This window comes from Equus przewalskii, chromosome 3, assembly GCF_037783145.1.
Source record: "Equus przewalskii isolate Varuska chromosome 3, EquPr2, whole genome shotgun sequence".
Lineage (NCBI taxonomy): Eukaryota > Metazoa > Chordata > Mammalia > Perissodactyla > Equidae > Equus > Equus przewalskii.
This window is the reverse complement of record NC_091833.1, coordinates 29,349,088-29,368,139: the sequence shown is the minus strand read 5'-3', so window position 1 is coordinate 29,368,139 and position 19,052 is coordinate 29,349,088. Positions and strand designations below refer to the sequence as shown.

The window sequence follows — 19,052 nt, the reverse complement described above, 5'->3', positions numbered from 1 at the left end:
CTAAAATATGTGACTCTACAAGACCATATGCTTCCCATATATAAGTTTTAAGGCATGATAATACCATGAACATTTGTGAACCCACCACCCAACTTGAGAAACAAAACATTAACAGTATCATAACATCTAAAAGGCAGGAAATGTCATATTCCAATTCCTGATCCCTTTGAAAAAAATAAAGAAAATTAGGAGATCGAGTGACACTGGGGTAACATTCTGCTTCCTGGGAAGAATGTTAGATGGGACAGGAGCTCCCCATTTCTCCCTCCGTCTCACCTCCCCTGATGCCTCACGCAGAGCCAAACACAACCATTTCGGGGGCGCACAGGCTGCCCATAAACCTCTGAATTTGTGGCACTTATAATGCGCTCCCCGGCAGCAGACGCCCTCTATTGACGAAAGCAAAGAACACACCCAGGCAGCAAGGTCAACAGAGAAGGATGAGAAAAATGAAAGGCTGAGATAATTCAAAACCTGGAAAAAACCAGCCCTTGTCTCACAAGGAACGCACTCACCTCATCGACGAACAAGAAGGGCTCAGCAGTTTCCCTCATCGTGTCGTCGATGAACTTTGTCATCCGCTCACGGACTCTGTTCAGATCCTGAGCCCAGTGTTCCTTAGAATGACAAAAAGAACAAGAATTCACCAAATAGAGGACTGGCCAAAAAGTTATGACAGACCACCGAGGTTACTCGCCTGGCTGACCCCGGGCAAACCACACACCCTCTCTGTGCCTCCTTGTCTGTTACATGGAAATCATAATATCCATGCACAGAGTTTCTGGGAGAATACATAATACAAAGTAACTTCACTGGCTTCCTCTCCAAACCCTAAAACCCCAAATATTCCTCAGGCAAAGGGATGAAACATGACCCATAAATTCAACTTTGACTAATGCTTTCTGGGTTTCAAATATTCTGGAACCTCAATCTTTATGTATAATAAAAGCAAATGTGCTACCAGATGTGTGTGTGGTTGGGTGGGAAGGGTCAAACCAGGATGTTTGAAAGAAAGAAAAGCGTAAGGACAGATACAAATGAGGTGTGGAGAAATGGCCCCCTGGCACTAGGTGCAAATCAACAACGAGCCTGGCTGTTGATTCTTGCAAATCTACTTGGATAAGGGACACAAAACAGCCAGGAGGCTGGGAACAGCCAGTTCATTTACATAGAGAGGTGTTACAATCTTTGAATACTAGAACATGAAACTCAAATGGTAGGATACTGAATGCAAACACTTTGCCAGGCCAAGATGCCCCCAAAATGCCAGAAGCTTCCTCCTTCCTTTTTCTACAGAGCTTTTGCACAAAAAGCGTGGGTACTTAACTGATATAACCAGGCACTAGATGGCTGTGAATAAAAAATCTTCTGCCTAAAGGAGTTTAAAATGTGAATACTCTGGGGGCTGGCCCCGTGACCGAGTGGTTAAGTTCGCACACTCCGCTGCAGGCGGCCCAGTGTTTCGTTGGTTCGAATCCTGGGCGCGGACATGGCACTGCTCATCAAGCCACGCTGAGGCAGTGTCCCACATGCCACAACTAGAAGGACCCACAACGAAGAATATACAACTATGTACTGGGGGGCTTTGGGGAGAAAAAGGAAAAAATAAAATCTTTGAAAAATAAAATAAAATGTGAATACTCTGGGGGTTAAAAAAATGTATCTATTTAATGTGGGGTATTGTGCAAGGCATCTATAATAATAAAAATGATGACAAGAATAATGGTGAAAGGAATAAAAATGGTGATGTCAGTCCACACCAGGCAGGGACTGTAGGCCAGGCTCTGTGCTAAACCTTTTCCACACAGTGGCTCACTTTGAACTCACACAACCCCAGGAGGTACCTATTATTTTCCGTGTTATATAAATGGGGAGACTGAGGCTTCACGTGATTAAATAATTTAACTCAGTGATAAGCCCAAGACCAAACCCAGGCACATCAGTTCCGGGGGCTTCCTCAACTCCCTTCTTATAGTGTCACTCAGCTCTCCCAGGGCAGGACTGTAGCACATTTAACCAGATTAGTTCCAAATTTTCACTTCTATTAAAAATGCTGCCATATTTCTTTAGGATAAGTTCCTAGGAGGGCAATTATCTAATCAAAGTATATGAACCTTTTTTCAGTTTTCATTTTAATTGCATATTGCCAAAGCACTTGCTAAAGATTTGTACTCATTTGCAGACCAAGTGTTGCCATGGTTATTCCACCCATGAGCAACCATCGCCCCAAACAAATGTCCTAAACGACTAGCTCTGCTTCATGCCAGCATCCTCCAGAGCACCGAGGATACAGGACATCACAGGTCAGCCAGACTGATGGCTCAGGGTTCCCATCCTTGACATCCAGCCTGTGGTTCCTACCGAGCACACTCACACGGACACTTGTGAGCTGCCTGGGTCCTAACTCCCCACACGCGGGGAGAGAGCTCCTGCACTTTGCTCCTGGCCCAGCTCCCTGATCTCCGAGGGCAGCCCAGTGAAGGGGCCAGGGTGGGGAAAGCCTGGGACTCTCCCTGTAATAAATGAACCAAAACTGGGTGGCAAATTCTAGGATCAAAAGCTACCTGTCCCCAGGAATTTAACCATTTAATGCCAATAGCTCCCTACAAAAGCAAGTCATTCAGGGCAAGGAAGAGGAGGGCGAGAAAGACAGAAACACCTGCCTCTCTCTGCTTCACGCCCCTGGCAACACGGTACCCAGCAGGTAACGTGTCCAACAGAATTCATTCATTTTACCTGCCCTCAGGCACAGCCTCAGGCTGGGTAAATAAGCCTTCTCTCCATCACTGTCATTCAACCCCACGTGGGGAGGTCGTGACACTTCAAGTCCTCAGTCACCATTTATCATGTACCACAGGAGCCATCATCACTGCCTGGGCCTCCATGTGGCTGGCCTCGTGAAAAGTCTGTGTTTCTGTTCATTATTCTCTCTGTAATCAATTAAATCTGAACATGGGCCATGTATTGGATGACATTAAGAAATCAGTGTTTATTGAGTAAGGTGTAAGAGGAGTATTACGGTTACATTTATAAAAAAGGAGTCTATATCCGTAAGAGAGACATATTGAAGTATTTACAAATGGCATAATACATAGTCTGAGGATTACTTTAAAATTTTTCAGCAAAGAAATGAAGAAGGGAGAGGAGATGGGAGGCACATGGGTGTGGACATGGAAGACAGGTGAAATAAAATTGTCAAAAACGTCCGTAACTTTTTAATCTGAGTGATGGGCACATGGTGGCTCGCGATGCCCATCCATGTACTTCTATGTATGTTTGAGATGCTCTGCAATACAAAGATTTCTAAAAACAAATGAGCTGAATATTGCTGTGAACCTAAAACTGCTCTAAAAAATACAGTCTACTAAAACCAAAACCAAACAATTAAATGAGGAACAAAAAGTAAATGAGACTCTAGCGATATAAAGAAAAAATTTAAATATACACGTGACTATGCACGTACACACATACTCATACACACAGCCAAAGATCAATACTATCTTCTCCGATCCCCACAATTCTGAGAGGTAGGGCTCTCATCTCCATTTAAAGAAGGAGAAAATGGGGTACAGAAGGGTCCAACTACCTGCCCAAGGTCGCACAGCTCGTAAGAGGATCTCAGGTTTATCTCCCTCAAGCTGAGGGTTTCTCAAGCCCGGCACGACAGACATTCGGGGTTGGGTAATTCCTTGCTGTGGGCAGCGAGGGGCTGATCTGTGCATTTTAGGATGTTGAGCAGCACCCCTGGCCTCTACCCTCTAGATGCTAGTGGCAGCCCCCAGTTGTGACAACCAAAATATCTCCAGGCATGCCCAATGTCCCCCCCGGGGGGCAGAACCGCCCTGGCGGAAACCACTGCCCCACATGAAACTCCCTGCCTCTGCCATGGGCTCGGAGCCCGCACATAAACATTCAGGGAGACCTCCCACACGGCATCTGTTTAAGAACAGCTGTGCTGGTTTATCCCCCAAAGGACCTGGCTGGCTTTCCACCTAGTCACATCCTCCATCAGTCAGGACAGGCTTCCTGGGGAGGTGACTCCTGAGATGAGCCAGGAAAAGGAGCAGAAGCCAGCCAGGCGAGGACGCCCCCGCCCGCAAGGCCCACCCCTGCCGCCCCATGATTGTCATTCTTCTTCCTCAAAGTGTGCCTTGAAAAAAGGCTGATATGAGGCTGTTCTCATTCCAGAGCCTGAGGTGCCAGAGCAGCCGTGGACAGGGAGACCACAGTGGCAGCCAGGGGAAGACAGGCGGCAGGTGGGGAGAAGGTGAGACACTGCCCCAGGCAGCTCCCCCAGCCCTGCTGTGCTCTCACCTGCTGTTCATGTAAGAGAAACCGCTGGAAGTCGTGCAGGTGAACAGCGGAGGCATCCGGCCGGTCGGTGTTGCTGTCCTCGGGGAAAGGGGGGGCATTTAGAGATGGACACATTCAACAGAGGAGTCGAGAGGGCAGCCTGCCACCCAGAGAGCCCTGCCACGTCCCTCTGTGGTGCCAGGTGCCAGGCTGACCAACAGGAAGACACAGGTGACCGAGACAATGACTGACCCAGAAGGATTCAGAGGGGCCCTGGAGCCAGAGTCTCAGAGGGCGGAGGCCCTGGAACCTGCACCTAGCTGCTCCCGGGGGGATCCTGTGCACCTCGCCCTGCGATGGGGAGTGTGGCCTTGGGGGAGACCGGCAGAGCGGGCAGTCAGGGTACAGTGTGGTATGGAGAGGAGGTGGCAGCCCAAGCAGAGCCCTGGAGGGCCAGGGGGGCTTTCTGGAGGAAGAAGCATCTGATGGAGTCTCCAAGAAGGAGGAGGGTTAGCCAGAGGAGGTAGAAAGGGTCCCAGGCGAAAGCAACCATATACGCAAAGGCTAAAGGAAAAGGGGAGGGTGGCACGGACACGCGCATGCACAGCTAACTTGCATAGGGCTGCACGTGGACAGCATTTAGGGGGAGCCAATGCAGAAGTGAACAGGGCCCACATCAAAGGGTCTCATCAGGAGCCGCAATCCACAGTTTTCTGAGCCATCGAGGGCTCTGAGGCAGGAGTGGGGGCCAGATGAAGCCCCCCAGATCCTGGGCTGATGGGGAGAACCAGCTGGAACATGCAAGACACAGGCCATGGAGCAATCAGAGGCCCACGGTGGGAGAATTTTCCATTTGAGATGAGGAAAACCCTTCACCCTGAATAAAGGGACACTCCAGCTCGGCCAGCAGCTTGCTGACAGATGGCCTCATGAAGAGGATGCTCCCAAGAAACCAAGACCTCACCAGACTGGCACAATTGACCCTGGTTTCTGCGGAAAGTACGTCCTGTAGAACAGAGCTGCCCAGGGAAGTCTGTACTTTTCCCTGAGCTCTCACTGGTGAGATGGGGGGAGGGGGCGAGCGTCTTTTTAAAACACAGGAGACCAAACATGCTTAAGGTTTCTCCCTTTACTAAACATCAGGGTCCAAAAATCTATGGAAGTTCATTACAAGTGCATTTCTAACTTTCCTTCCTAACCAGCCTCACGGTCTCACACTAATCTTTTCATTAAAATACTACATAAAAATCAGATTCATTTTATATATGGGTCCTGGGTGTAGAAGCAAGAGCAGGAAGTGTTCTCACCGGTAAGGGCTGGTTCCAAAAAGCAGACCTAGGTCAGTGGGCTACAAATCATGTTATAGGTGCTATTAACTCCATGGCAACCATTTCTCCCAGACAGACAGGCTTGGGAATCACAGAACACTTTATAAACCCCCGACTAGGGGAATCAGGTAAAGGATCTGACAAGTCCTGCAGCACTTAATGTTTTAATAATATCATTATCACTATTTATGAGCCCTTGCCATGCACCATGTAAAGCCCTTTATAAACCTCAATTCATTTTAATTCAGTTAACCCTGCTTAACCAGGGTTTCCCAAACTCATTTGGCCACTAACATCCTTTGAATTTTGGTAAAAAAAATCTATTAACGTGTCATGTTCTTCTATGAAGCATGCTCTGGAGAAGGAGGTGCCAATGCATGCCACCTTCTCTACAGAACCTTCTGGGCCACCCTCCCAACACGCCACACACCCCACTGTTGCTGGTCATGTTTATCCACGTCACAGGCTCGAGATGGCCAATCCCCCAATAGGAGGACCCTGTCCCAGTGGAGATCAGCACCTGCCAACAGAGGTGGCCCTCCCAGGGGCCAGGTGGCCGGGCTGGGAGGACCCACAAGGGCACCACGCCTCACACAGCTGCCCTGAATATCAACAACCCAGAAGAGGTGCCTCACCCCAAGATGAACACAGAAGAATCCTTTTTGAATTCGTCAAGAATCTGAAATAGAAAATAGAAAAAAAAAACACACACACAAAAATAAGAATGTTAGACAAGTCAAGCTACTTAATGCAAATGAATAGATCTTTTCTGTGGTTAAACAATTATCATTGTAATTTGTATGACTTGTAAATATTCAAATATAACTGAAATTTATGAAGCAAAAGACGGAAGTCTTTTCTCACCCATTCCATAGTCTTATTCTTGAGAAGCAACCATTCTTAATAATTTGGTAGGTTTCCTTCTAGAATTTGTTTTATGGATATTCATTTAACTATATCTGATCATAACATATTACATCCATGTCTCCCAACTATTCGCTTTTGTTTCAAGCTTTACCATTATTCTGCAAACTCAAATAGTCCTGCCTTGCTACTTTGAAAACCCACATTGTATTCCATAATAAGTATATTATCGATTTTCTGTGATTATATCCACTATTAGAAAGAATGTCCTTGTCTCTATATCTTTGCCCACTTATGCCAGTATTTCCATTGGGTCGATTTCTAGACAGGAAAGTGCATGGACACGGGGTGTGCACATTGACTTTGACAGATTCACCAAATTATTCTCCAAACAGTGTCCGGATGGAAACCCGCACCAGAGAATAATACACAAACTTTCCGACACCCTCACAGCTACACTCCAAATCCTTAATATTTCAGCGAGCTGATTTCCAATCTTTGAATTCCAGAGGAAGAAAGAAACACTGGACACATCCACACACCACACACACACGCACACATACCATGACCATGTCTGGTGAGGTCGGATTACTTTGAGAGGTCTGTGATTCGATACGGGTTTGAATAATTCAGGGCACAAATGGAAATGTGGCCGCTGTCGAGTCATAAATGCCAACGATATGGAACGACTCCTGCTCTAGTTCCCCAGGCCACTCGCCAAAGGGCTTAGAGTCCAGAATGACATGTGGACAATCAATGTTCTAGAAAGGGCATCCACAGGCCCCTAGAAAGCATTAGGAATTCTGTGGAAGTCTGGGCATGTATCTTTATTTTTTTTGGAAAGAAGATCTGTAGCTTTAATCAGCATCTCAGAGAAGTAGGTCACCCACAAAAAGTTAAGAGCCTCTCTTTTAGAAAAACTTAGAGGTACTTCCTTCCATTTATGTGCAATTTACAGCACAGCTATTTCTTTATTTAAAAAAAGAAAAAAGAAAGGGGGTAGGTTTTAGGTAATGCATGCTGTTTGCTATGTGGATACATCTGGTGCTTAGATCACCAAGTCAATCTGGTGCTTAAAGCTGAGAGGCCAGAGCCCTTCCAAACCCAAACCCCGAAGCTGGTTCCTCACATCTGGAGAAAGCCCAGTGTCTGGCCCCCCATCAGTGACCCACCCCACGTGGTCCCTGAAGCCAGCCCAACCCTTTCCATCCCTTTCAGCAGAGCGCAGAGAAAGCTCCACCCCATTTCAGCCACACGGGGAGCTGGGGAGCTGGGACGAAGGAGGTGCCCCTACGGCACAGACGCTTCCAGAGCCAGAAAAGATGGCGAGAAACACCCCGGCTCCTCCTCTCGTCTGCCGCAATCTCCCTAAGGTGACCCCATTCGCTGAACCGACTGGAAGCCCCTTGGCAGAAGCGCCTGGGAACGTGTGTGCGAGAATCGGGCCCCTGGGCTGCAGAGCAGGGAATGCATTGAAAGCAAAGAGGCAAATATTACCAGGCCGGTGCTCACCACTCGGGCAGCACAGCGGATTCAGACCCGATTCTCTCAGAATTCAGAGGCCACGCTGCTGGAGACTATATTAGAATATTGGCTGAATGCAATGGGGCTCATGGAGAATGGAAACAGGGCGTCGAGGTGACTCCTGGGCTCATCCAACAGGGTGGCCAGTTACACAGCCACTGCAACAGAGACAGGCGTGGGGGAGCATCACGAGGCCTGGACATTCCAGGGTGAGATGCTGGCTAGAAGCACCTTTGGAAAAGCAAACTGGCAGGTAAAAAGGAGAGAGGCATTTAGGGGAGAGGTGGGGGCTGGAGATATCTTTCTGGGAGGAGTCAGCATAAAGGCGTTGTTTGAAGCCAGGGGACTGGATACGATCGTACAGGAGGTGGCAGATAATGGGAAGAGCTCTGTGGACTGAGATCTGGGGTGGGATGTACGAAAGACAGCAACGTGAAGGAAACAGTGTGGTGGGTCTTTTCCCAAAAGCAGCTAGAGGCCACTCTGAGGGTGCAGCAGGTACCAGGCATTTGTCCCTCTGGCGCCAGCACAACTGCAGGGAAGGCGGGGCCTCACCCTCTCTGGCCAGGACACCCGAGGACACGGTTGGTGTGTATGAGCAGTGGGCTGGCGGGCATGCTGGCAGGCACTGGGATGGCCCCCCACTGGGTCCACTCAAGACTCCCCGGGACGGGGGGGGGGGGGGGGGCGGGTAGAGGGCACTCAAGGGCTCCCTCTGGCAGTGACTATTTTAACAACTGGGATGGCAGATGCCAGCCAAGCACCGGCTCTGCCTGGGACATGCAAAGGTTCAGATGCCAAGAAACGGAAGAAGACCCAGCCAAAGACGCTATGAGAGGATGGATGACAGCAAAGTAAGAGAAGAATGAAGACAGCGAATTATCCAACAGCCAAGTGACAAAACCAAAGAGAGAGGGACCATCTGTGTGACCCCTGCCACTGAGCAGACAAGATAAAGGCCAGAGGACTGACCACTGGATTTGTCAACACGGAGGTCACTGGTGACGTGACAAGATGCACTGCTATGGGGTGGCAGGCATGGAACCACGATCGGAAGGGGCTCAAGAGAGGGAGGGAGGGAAGCGGAGACAGTAGGGTAGACGGTGTCCCCAGAGTAGGTCACTCTATAGGGGCAGAGAAATGGGGCAGCAGTTAGAACGGGAGGATGTATCGAGGAGGACATTACACAGATGGAAAGTCGCACGTTACGGGCAGAATTGTGTCCCCCAAAAGATATGTCGAAGTCCTAACCCCTGGTAGCTGTGAACATGACCTTATTCAAAAATAGGGTCTTAACGGACACGATCAAGTTGAGGCAAGGTCATACTAGATTAGGGTGGGCCCTCATCCAATGACTGAGTCCTTACAAAGAGAGGGAGAGCTGGAGACAGACACACATGCGGAGAAGGCGGCCAAGTGACGACGGAGGCAGAGACTGGAGAGATGCACCTACAAGGTAAGGAGCACCCAGGATTATCGGCAAACTCCAGGAGCTGGGCAGGAGGCAAGCAACAGATTCTCCCTTAGAGCCTTCGGAGGGAGTGTGGCTCCTCCAACACCCTGATTTCAGACTTTGAACCTCCAGAACCGTGAGAGAAAACATTTCTGTTCTGGTAAGCCACTCAGTTCTGGTCCTTTGTCACGGCAGCCCTGGGAAACGAATAGGGCCTGTCTGTGAGCTGGCACAGGGCAGCCACGAGCCCCTCACACCAATCTTATCAGGAAGGCAGTAAAATAAACCCCATTTCAGAAACAAGAAACAGGCTCAGAGAGGACAAGTACTTTCTCCAAGATGACACACCTAGCAAGTCGAGGGGCCACAATTTCAACCCAGGTCCACCTGGTAAATCTCTACTGCCCCACACAACACGAGCAAATGCACACAAAGTAAACAGTGGCATCCTAGCAATAAGAGAAGAATATTCTAGATGCTACAGGCACACAGTGGAGGCAGCAATTAATTTATTTCAGCCTTATTGTGTAGGCTTATGGAGTCAAATTCTACCAAACCAGGGCGTTCATCCTGCCCCACCATGCAACTCTGGGCGACGTCCCTGACCCCTTCAACCGCAGCAAAGGATCAATGAGATCAGGGGCCGTGTCTGCTTTGTTAACCACTGTGCCTTCTCAGGTCACTCAAACATTTATTGAATGAATGACTAAAATAATGGATAAATTAATATTCTCTGGGGAAAATTCAAAGGCTACCTGGAAAAGTCACCTATAACTTTCAGTCCCCAAGAGAAGGGGCAGTCACCACCCAGGGAGGGGAGCACAGAAGCAACAGCCCAGAGGTCCCGAGGTCCACCTGGGGTCAGGGAATTGACTTTTCCATGTGGCCGTAACTCATTTTACACACTATCTGTGCTGAGCAGGTCATGTGAGCCATTTGGTTCCAGGAGGCCAAAGGGAAAAGGGCAGTGAGAGAAAAGCTAACCAGAGATTATGCTCTGCCAAATTCTGCACTGCAGACACTTCTCGCCAGGCCACTGATTAAAATAATCTCAGATGTTTTCCGGAATCCTCCACCAAAATATCATTACAGAATGTTAATCATTCATTTCCCACACACTCACACCCGTGTAACATCTGGAAGAATAAACATTAAACTTCTTCCTGAATGTGTAATTGCAGATATAATCCTGGGTACATTTGCAGGCATTTTAATTTTCTTTTTATTTATGTCACTTTCTACTTTTAGGTAATGAAGACACATTACTTCGCTTATAAGAAAATTTATTCAAACATCAGAAATGGATTTCCCATCAAGAGCTGCCTGGTCTTCTGCATCAACACAGTGAGATATCAAGACACTCCGAGAAAGCCACTATTTTGACCACGTTGGTCTTTTTGAAACAGGACAGGGACCAGGAGCGCCAGAGACCAGCTGCCCTCGCTTCCTCCCAGGGTGATTCTGCCTCATGAAAGGAGAGGCTGATGATAGTAGTAAATACCATGGTCTGGGGGCCACGTGTGGGCCGGACACTCCGCTGGGTGACTGATACCTACGAGCTCCTTTAATCCTCTCAACAAGCAACAAGGATGGACACTGTCACCCCCATATGACAGACAAGACTGAGGGTCAGGAAATTTAATATTGCTCTTACCTAAAAGTAACGCTAAAGGAAGATTAGTGCCACCTTAAAAACACTCATAGCAGAGTTGTTTTCTATTTTAACAGGCAAACCAGAAGCAGAAAACACTTGCATTCGACTCCAGGTGGATAGTAATGGGATGGCAGACGGTGTGTGTATTTATGTTCTCTGGCATCTTTTGGGGTTGGGAAGGCATTTGTTCTCTGAATTTCACTGGACATAATTTGCAAGTTGATTGTTGATTACTTGTGAGCCGCTGGAGAGAAACTCTGAAACATGAGTTCATGGGAACCCATAGTGGACAGACTTTTAAGATGGCCCCAGGATTGCCACCTCCTGGTATTCACACCTTTGCATTAGTCCTATCACTTGCAAAAGTGATCGGATGTACACGATTACGTGTACGTGATTACATGATGATGTTACATCCAATTTAGGCACCCGTCTCGCTGGCTTTGAGAAAGAAAACAGCCACGCAGGGGAGCCCCGTATACTAAGGAGCTGTGGGCAGCCTCCAGCCAGCAAGACGCTAAAGCCCTCAGTCCTCTGGCTGCAAGGAACTGAATGCTGCCACAACCACGTGAGCTTGGAGGCAGATCTTTGCCCATCTGGGCCTCAGATAAGATCACAGCCCCAGTGGAAATCTTAAATGCAGCCTTGTGAGACCCCAAAGCAGAGAAGCCAGCTAAAGTGTGCCTGGATGCCTGAGCCCAAGACACCATGAGAGAACAAATGTGCATCGTGGTAACTGTTAGGCAGCAACACATAACAAATGCAGAAGCCTAACACATTCCCAAAGTAATTATATTCCCAAAGTAATCTACTAGAGAGTACCAAGAAGAGATCATATGAAATGGCAAAGGGCAGAAACATACATAAATAAACAGGAACCCAACCACCTCATCACACAGGAGTGAACTCAAGTCCTGGACCAAGACCAAGACTGAAATGAGTCAGCCACCCTCACTCATAACCAGGGCCTGTAAATGCCTGACCCCCAGCCTCCACTACCCAGCGAGGACTTCGCAGGTTTGGTGGGGAGGCAGCAAAGTAGGAGTTATGAAGCTGGGTACCAGGTTAAAATATTTAAGGAAGAAATAATACAATATCTTAGGTTTGCTTCCAAGTCCTTCATGAGAAGAGGGAAGCGGGTAAGCACCTAGATGAAATAAGATGGCCATGAGTTGACCATTGCTGACCCTGGCTGACGGGTACACCGGGGGGTTGTTATACTATTATCGATGCTTGTATATGTTTGAAATTTCCCTTAATACAAAAGTTTAAAAAATTAAACAGAAGTATCAGTGGCTAGGCACTAAAGTGGGGCAAAGGAGAACTCAAATCCTAGCTCTGTCGCTTACTAGCTGCATGACCTCCAGCAAGGAAGCTCTCCGAGCCTCAGTTTCTTCATCTGTAAAATGGGGATCATAACAATAGCTTTCTCACAGGGCCGTGAAGAGAATTAAATGTATGTAAAACACTTAGTGTGGCAGCCAGCATATAGTGCACACTTAGGAAATGTTACCTATGATCTTTATTCATAATACGGTTATTACATGGGGACACACATGCAATTAAATTTCTTATCTTCCCGCTGCTGCCAAACTTTTGGAAGCTTCGAGGCTTAAGAGCAGCAACACAAGCAGGTGGTCAGACACAAGAGGGAACTGGCAACCTCAAGCTGGAAACCTCTAGCAGGAACCCACTCTCTGGATTTAGGTGTGGGGGTCATCAATCACCACACACAGCCCTGTCTCCCCAAGGAACCTGAGAAATCCAGCGGAGCCCCTAAAAGCACGCAGCTAGTGCTTTTCTCTGCCCTCATGCTGCCAGTGAGGAGCTCTGGAAGGAAATTATATGCTAACAGTTAGGGGAGGAGCATTTACCTACACAAGAGCAGTGAGGTTTCTCAAGATGGCCACTAACTATAGAGCTGGGGGCTTGTTATTCAAATTCCAAGTCAGTGGATTAAAATACCAGCGGCCCCACTGGCAAGTTATACCCTGCAATGGTGGAAATGAGAAGATGATGACGGAAAAAGTCTCTGGGGCCAGGAAGGCAGCATCAATTAGTAGAGAGAGCTGGGTAGGCAGTAGGGGGTCTGGGACAAACCAGAGACTGTATGCTTCCTTCCTACTCAGAAGGCACCAAGGGGAACTCAGGACCCATGTATAGCCACATCTCAATTTTTTTCAAGCCAAGCCAAAAATCTGGATCTTAATATGAATTCCCCCAAGTTTTAAATGTAGGCAATTCATTTTAAAAATGTTTAAACCATTGGACAGACCAAGTACAACCGACTACAGGCGGAATGTGACATTCTGGCCACTAGGGGCAACCTCTGGTCCAGACGAGTTTCTCCCAAACTAGATTCTACAGTGGGCAACCTCAGGGTTCTACAGTGGGCAACCTTGGCGGCTCAGGGATTCTGCAGAAATCTGACTCCAATTTCTTTTTCTCCTCTTTCCCTTACAAACACGCACACATTAGTTTTAAAGAGAACCGTAAGAAAAAGCACAGGTTGAAATACATCGTACATGGAATTTTTTTCACAGTGGAGCCCATCAACGGGTTAACTCGTGCTGGCAGGTGAAATAACCTTTGTGCAAACCCTATTCTCAAGCTTTGCCTATCATCTGTCTGAGGAGAGAGCATCCTGAAACTTCACAACAAACGATTATAAAAATTGTTATTTGAAGCTACTTATCTTGAGTGAATCAAGCTTTCTCAATCCTGATCAACTGCATAAGACAAGAACCGTCATTTTTCTGGATTTCATATGTACACTGTCATCAAAACATTTTCATTGTCCTCCAGACCAATTATAAACAAAAGTCACAGATTTTAAGCTAAAAAAGAGTTTTGATCAGTTTTTATGCAGCAGAGGTTTTGGTTAAGGTTTCATAAAAAAAATGAGGGAGGGGATTTATAGCATTTCAAAAGTTTTATAACCAATGATCTGATTCAATACCTTCACTTTAGAGAGCAGCCTGAGTGAGAGGAAAAAAGAGGGCTTTTTCCAAAATCGCTTGGTCAAAGGTCAAGTTGGGGCTGGAATCCAAATCTTTCAAGTCCCAAAGCCTACACTCTTTCTATTCTATGTGGCAAACCAACAACTAATTATCATATACAGGAAAAAGTGATCACACTGCAATTGAATTTTTTACTCTATAAAATAATGTGTTTCCCCCCAATCTAGGCAGTCAGGAAATGCTTCTCCCAATTCTCTACCTCAGATACATGCAAAATCCCATGGCCAGCCGTCACCTATCAAGAGGCCTCACCCTGTGGCCAGCCTGCAGGCCTGCATGCAGAAGGCAATTAACAATTGTTTCCTAGCAACTTCCACACTCATCACTTAAAAATACCCGCACTCTCGACCCCCAATCCCTCGTTCAGCCCTCCTCAGAGCCTGGTGGGGCAAGAATCAGCACCCTCATTGCACAGATGAGAAGACTGAGGCCAGGAGAGGTCAGTGGCTGGCCCAAGATGACACCGGTAGTGATTTCTCTAAAACGAAGTCCCCAAAATGCCACTGTCAGGTCAAAATGCATGCACATTTAAATTTAAAATAACATATTATCTTCAGCAAAAACTATATTCTCATTAAAAAATGAATGAAAGTAAAAAGAGAAGCAACACACATAAATCCCTCAACCCAGAGATGGTTACTATTAACGATCTGATAAATTTCCTTCCAGAGTGAGACAAGGCAGGAGAGTCCGTTGAACTTTTTTTACTTTAACAGACTCAGATTAAATTCCAATTCGACTAATGGCCATTCATGTTCCCACCAAGAAGGTCCGTGAGCACCATGTCCCCACATTTTCCCCAAAATCACATTTAAAAACGTCTGCCAGTCTAATAGGTGAAAATGGTGTGTCATTGCCATTCCCACTCTGTATTTCCTTGTCTAGGAGGGAGACCGAACACTTCTCGCGGTTTTCTTAGGAACATGCTGGACTCTGAAACACAGGGGAAACAAAAACATCATTTGATCATTTGCTCAAGAATCATCTTACCGACTTTTGCTGTTCAAACATAAGTTTTTTATAGAAGAGATGGAACTGTTCAAAGCTGAGTTCATCTTTGTGCGCGCCTATTTCCTGTAAATATAAAAAAAAGTGACCACACGGACTTTTGGTGTCCGCCACAAGCATGCCTGCTCCCTGTCGACAGAAATAGAACAGCTTTTCTACAACACTGGCTGAAATCAGACTCGCATTCCTCTGAACCCAAAGCGTCCACAAGTTTCCTAATTTATCTGCCTGGAGAAGATACCCACAAGGGACCCCAACAAGGAGAACTCTTCTCTTGAGCCTCAAAAGGGAAGAGCCTCAGCCAGAATTCCAAAAGCCATAATACAGAACTCTTCCCTTTTGGGGGCAGAAGATGCTTTCCAATCCAGATGTATTTATAGGATATGTATCTAAAGGTCATTTTTAAAGCATAAGCAAACGAACCAAGACTTTGGAATTAGATAGAGCTCAACTCCAGTTAAGGCTTGTCTCCTGAATTTCTCAATGGCTTTGGGCAATTTACTTGACCCTTTCAGACTCTCAGTTTCTTCATCCGTAAAATGGGAGAACCACCACTACCCTCCTAGGACTTTGCTGAAACCAAACCAGATAACATCTATGTAACACCTGCTCAGTAAAGGCTCAATAAAGAACAAAATGGTGATCAATGGTAAATGCCTCTCCCATCTCTCCTCTCTTCTTAAATCCCCACCCTTCTCTGTTTCTGCCTTCTTGGATTAGTCGGAATGTTGGGGGCAGGTCAAAAGATGGCTTCATAAGCCATAAAGCGGGTTAACCCTTCCAGAAGCTCATTGGTACAAAAATGAATGAGCTTTTTCAGCTGAGGAATCCTGTGACTGAGGCTGCTGTTGACATGGCCATGTGAGTCCTCCACCTGGGGCTACTGAGATGGAGCATTGTTGGGTTCTTTGACAAGAGTCAGTATCTCTCTGAGGGCCAGAATGGGCACCTGTACAAAATCTCCAGCCTTGCACTGTTTGGAAAAGCCCCACCTGACCTACTCTATCCCGTCACTTAGGGAGTGGCTTTACCTGACCCAGATCTACCAGGAGCTTAATTACACAAGAACATAAATTGAGGGGTGGGTAGATGGAGGGATGTGTGGATGGGTAGATGGAGGGATGGGTGGGGGGAGGGTTAAGTGGGAGAATAGATGGGTGGATGGAGGGATGGAAGGGAGGATGGATGGGTGGGAAGTTGGGGTAAGGGCAGAGAAGAGCCAACTCTGACAACTACACTACCAGGACTTGCATCTCAAAATGCCACGTCCGTGGCAACCTACATAAGGAATCTTTCATAATATTTTCCAAAAGAAACACATTTGTTCATATTACTAGAAGGAAAATAAGCTGCAGGATGGTGAGGGAAGGCAAAGTTGGACTGGTGGAAATGTTCCAAGTCAAGCAGCTCGGTAAACACCGTCTTCCTTGATGACGTCCACTGCTAGGATTCAGAACGTGGTCCTAAGATCTCCACATGACCCCTCTGTCTGGACTAAGACGGATGAATCTGGAGGCGAAGGACTTTTCTGGGTACCATTCGATGGAGCTCAAAGGCACACAGGGGCTTCACGTGAGAGGCACAAGCAGCCCTGAGTTCACAAACTCACCAGGCCGAGCTCTGAAACTTACCACAAACTTATCTTTCAGGAACTTGGCACTGCTCACTTTGAAGTTGACCAGGGGCAAGATGGTCTTCAACTCTCGGAGGCTGATGCTGCAAAAGAGGGAAACCCCAGCTCCGTCAACCTCGAGGGGTCTCAACCATGGAGGGTTTAGCCTATCGGCCTCCACCTCGGACAGCCCTCCAGGAGACAACCCGGAGAACAGCTCTTTAGTGAGCATGAAGCGGGAACAAGAGACCCTGGTTTCAAGGTGGGGGTGACATCTCGATGCACAAGGCTGGTCTCCACCCTTCAAGGATGGCCATGGATGAGGGTCAGAGAGGGGAGTCACAGTGTGGGCAGAACACGGTCTCGGATAACCAGATAACCTTTGCAGACATGAAATGTCACAGGGGTTCAAACCAAGGGGAGGTCACTGAAGGCCAGCGAGGGGGAGGGGAAGGAACCAACCTCATTTGAGCCCCTACCGTGTGCCAGGCTGCAATAATGTTACCTAACCCCTCACGACATTTGCCCCCCTGGCACAGTATGCATTATCAACCCCAGGGTTCAGAACAGGCAAGGGCAGGGGTTGGGGGAAGGGCACTGCTCAAGGTCAGAGCTGAACAGCAGCAGAGGCTGAGTCTGAATCAAATCCCCAAAGATCTAGTCATTTGCCCACATCACAGAGATCTTCCTGAGTGTGCTTCACTGGGGCCAGGCAGCAAGATGCAGTTTAGGAGGAAAGAAAGGGAGGGATAGCACATTCCAGGCAAAAGACAGAACAGTAGCAATAATAACAACCACAGCAATGATAACAATAACAGCTGAAACGTAAATAATGCATATTCAACACCAGGATTGTCCTAGGGACACACACTCATTTAAGGTTCCAACGACCTTATGAGGTGGGTACCATTATCACCTCCATGTTCCAGGCGAAGACACTGGGGCTCGGAGAGATTCGGTGCTAGTATGGGTGGAGTCAGACTCCAGCAGTGTCTGGTCAGACTCTGTAACCACTGCCCTTGACTGCCTCCCGGGGAACGGCATGAACGGTGGGCAGGGGTGGGATTAGAGTGGCGGGTCAAGGCATGAGATCCCGACCCTTGTGGCTGCAGAGCCGAGTGTCCAGCGGAGGGAAAGAAGATGGTCTGGAGGGTAGTTGGTGTGGTCAGAGAACACTGCTCCGTGTTCTTGGAGACGTCAGACTAGACGCGCGCTGTGCATGGCCAAGGAAGGAAGCCCGCCCAGGCTGTGGGCAGAAAACGGCCCGTTTCCTCCACACTGTCAACTCGGCCTCTGCTGGTACAGCCAGAAGAAAGCAGCACATTACACTCAGCAGCTGGCCCTGGAGATGACCGAGTGGGGCTCCTGGCCATCCCAGTGTGCCCACCTCCAGCCGTCTCATCTCTAGTCTAATGGTCTGCCTAACATCAGACACCTTTACTGGCAAGATGCTTCCTTACCCCCTACTACCGCCAGGGCCAGCACCAAGGGCTTTTCCAGAGAGATGTTGAGAACAACAAAAAGCCTCCCATGGGCCAGGTAGGGCTGGCCAGGCAAGAAGCAAGCAGGCTGGCTGAGACCCCCTTTCTGACCCAGCCCCAGGGGTGTCCAGGAAGAGCCAGGGCAGGATGAAGGGAGAGGAGCAGCAGGAGCTGGCACTGTAAGACGAGGCAGGGAGAGGGTCTGGCCAAGCCAGTGGCCCAGCGGGGCTCATGCAGGACCAAAGGAGAGGTCAGAGTCCCCTTAGGGACCCAGAACTTCCACAGGCGGAAACAAGGCCAAGAAATCTTCTTACATGCAGAAATAAAGAGATTGCGGGGCTGGGGGCCAGTGGAGCAAACACAGGCCTGGGGCATGACAATCTGAGCACTGGGAAATTCGAGCCCACCCGCTCCAAAAGTCCCACCCTACAGTGGAACAAGGGGGTAAAAAAGTAAAGACGGCAGCCAAAGAGCTTCACTGGACTCCTGCGCCAGGACCTCGCCACACCACGGTCCATCCATGCCCCAGCTCCCCAGTCCTCCCTCTGGGCGTGTGGATCTGTGCTGCACTGCCTAACCCCGAGCCAGGACCGGGACCCTGATTCCCCCGCTGCTGGAGGGCAGGAAGCCAGCAGCTCCCAACTTTACCCCCTCCCTGTCCACGACTTGTCATCGGATAAAGAGAGTGCCTCGGACAAAGTCATATCCAGTATCCAATGACTGGTCCGAGCGCCTGGCCCTCTGGCCTCGATTCAGGACAGCTCTGCGGGGCCAAGCCCGGGGCTGCCCGTGGGGTCGGCTGAAGCCGTGGCTGT

At 48.3% G+C, this 19,052-nt stretch overlaps 1 protein-coding gene across 1 annotated transcript in view; it reads right to left on the bottom strand.

Annotated features, from left to right (window-relative positions):
* PLCG2 (phospholipase C gamma 2) overlaps positions 1 to 19,052 on the bottom strand; it is a 146,805-nt gene that overhangs the window by 57,346 nt on the left and 70,407 nt on the right. Inside the window, exons 6-10 of the mRNA XM_070612379.1 lie at positions 16,776 to 16,860; positions 15,127 to 15,210; positions 6,257 to 6,300; positions 4,315 to 4,387; positions 516 to 617 (exon numbers count right to left, since the gene is read on the bottom strand). Of these exons, the coding sequence (XP_070468480.1) occupies positions 516 to 617; positions 4,315 to 4,387; positions 6,257 to 6,300; positions 15,127 to 15,210; positions 16,776 to 16,860 (388 nt within the window). The remainder of the gene's footprint in view (positions 1 to 515; positions 618 to 4,314; positions 4,388 to 6,256; positions 6,301 to 15,126; positions 15,211 to 16,775; positions 16,861 to 19,052) is intronic.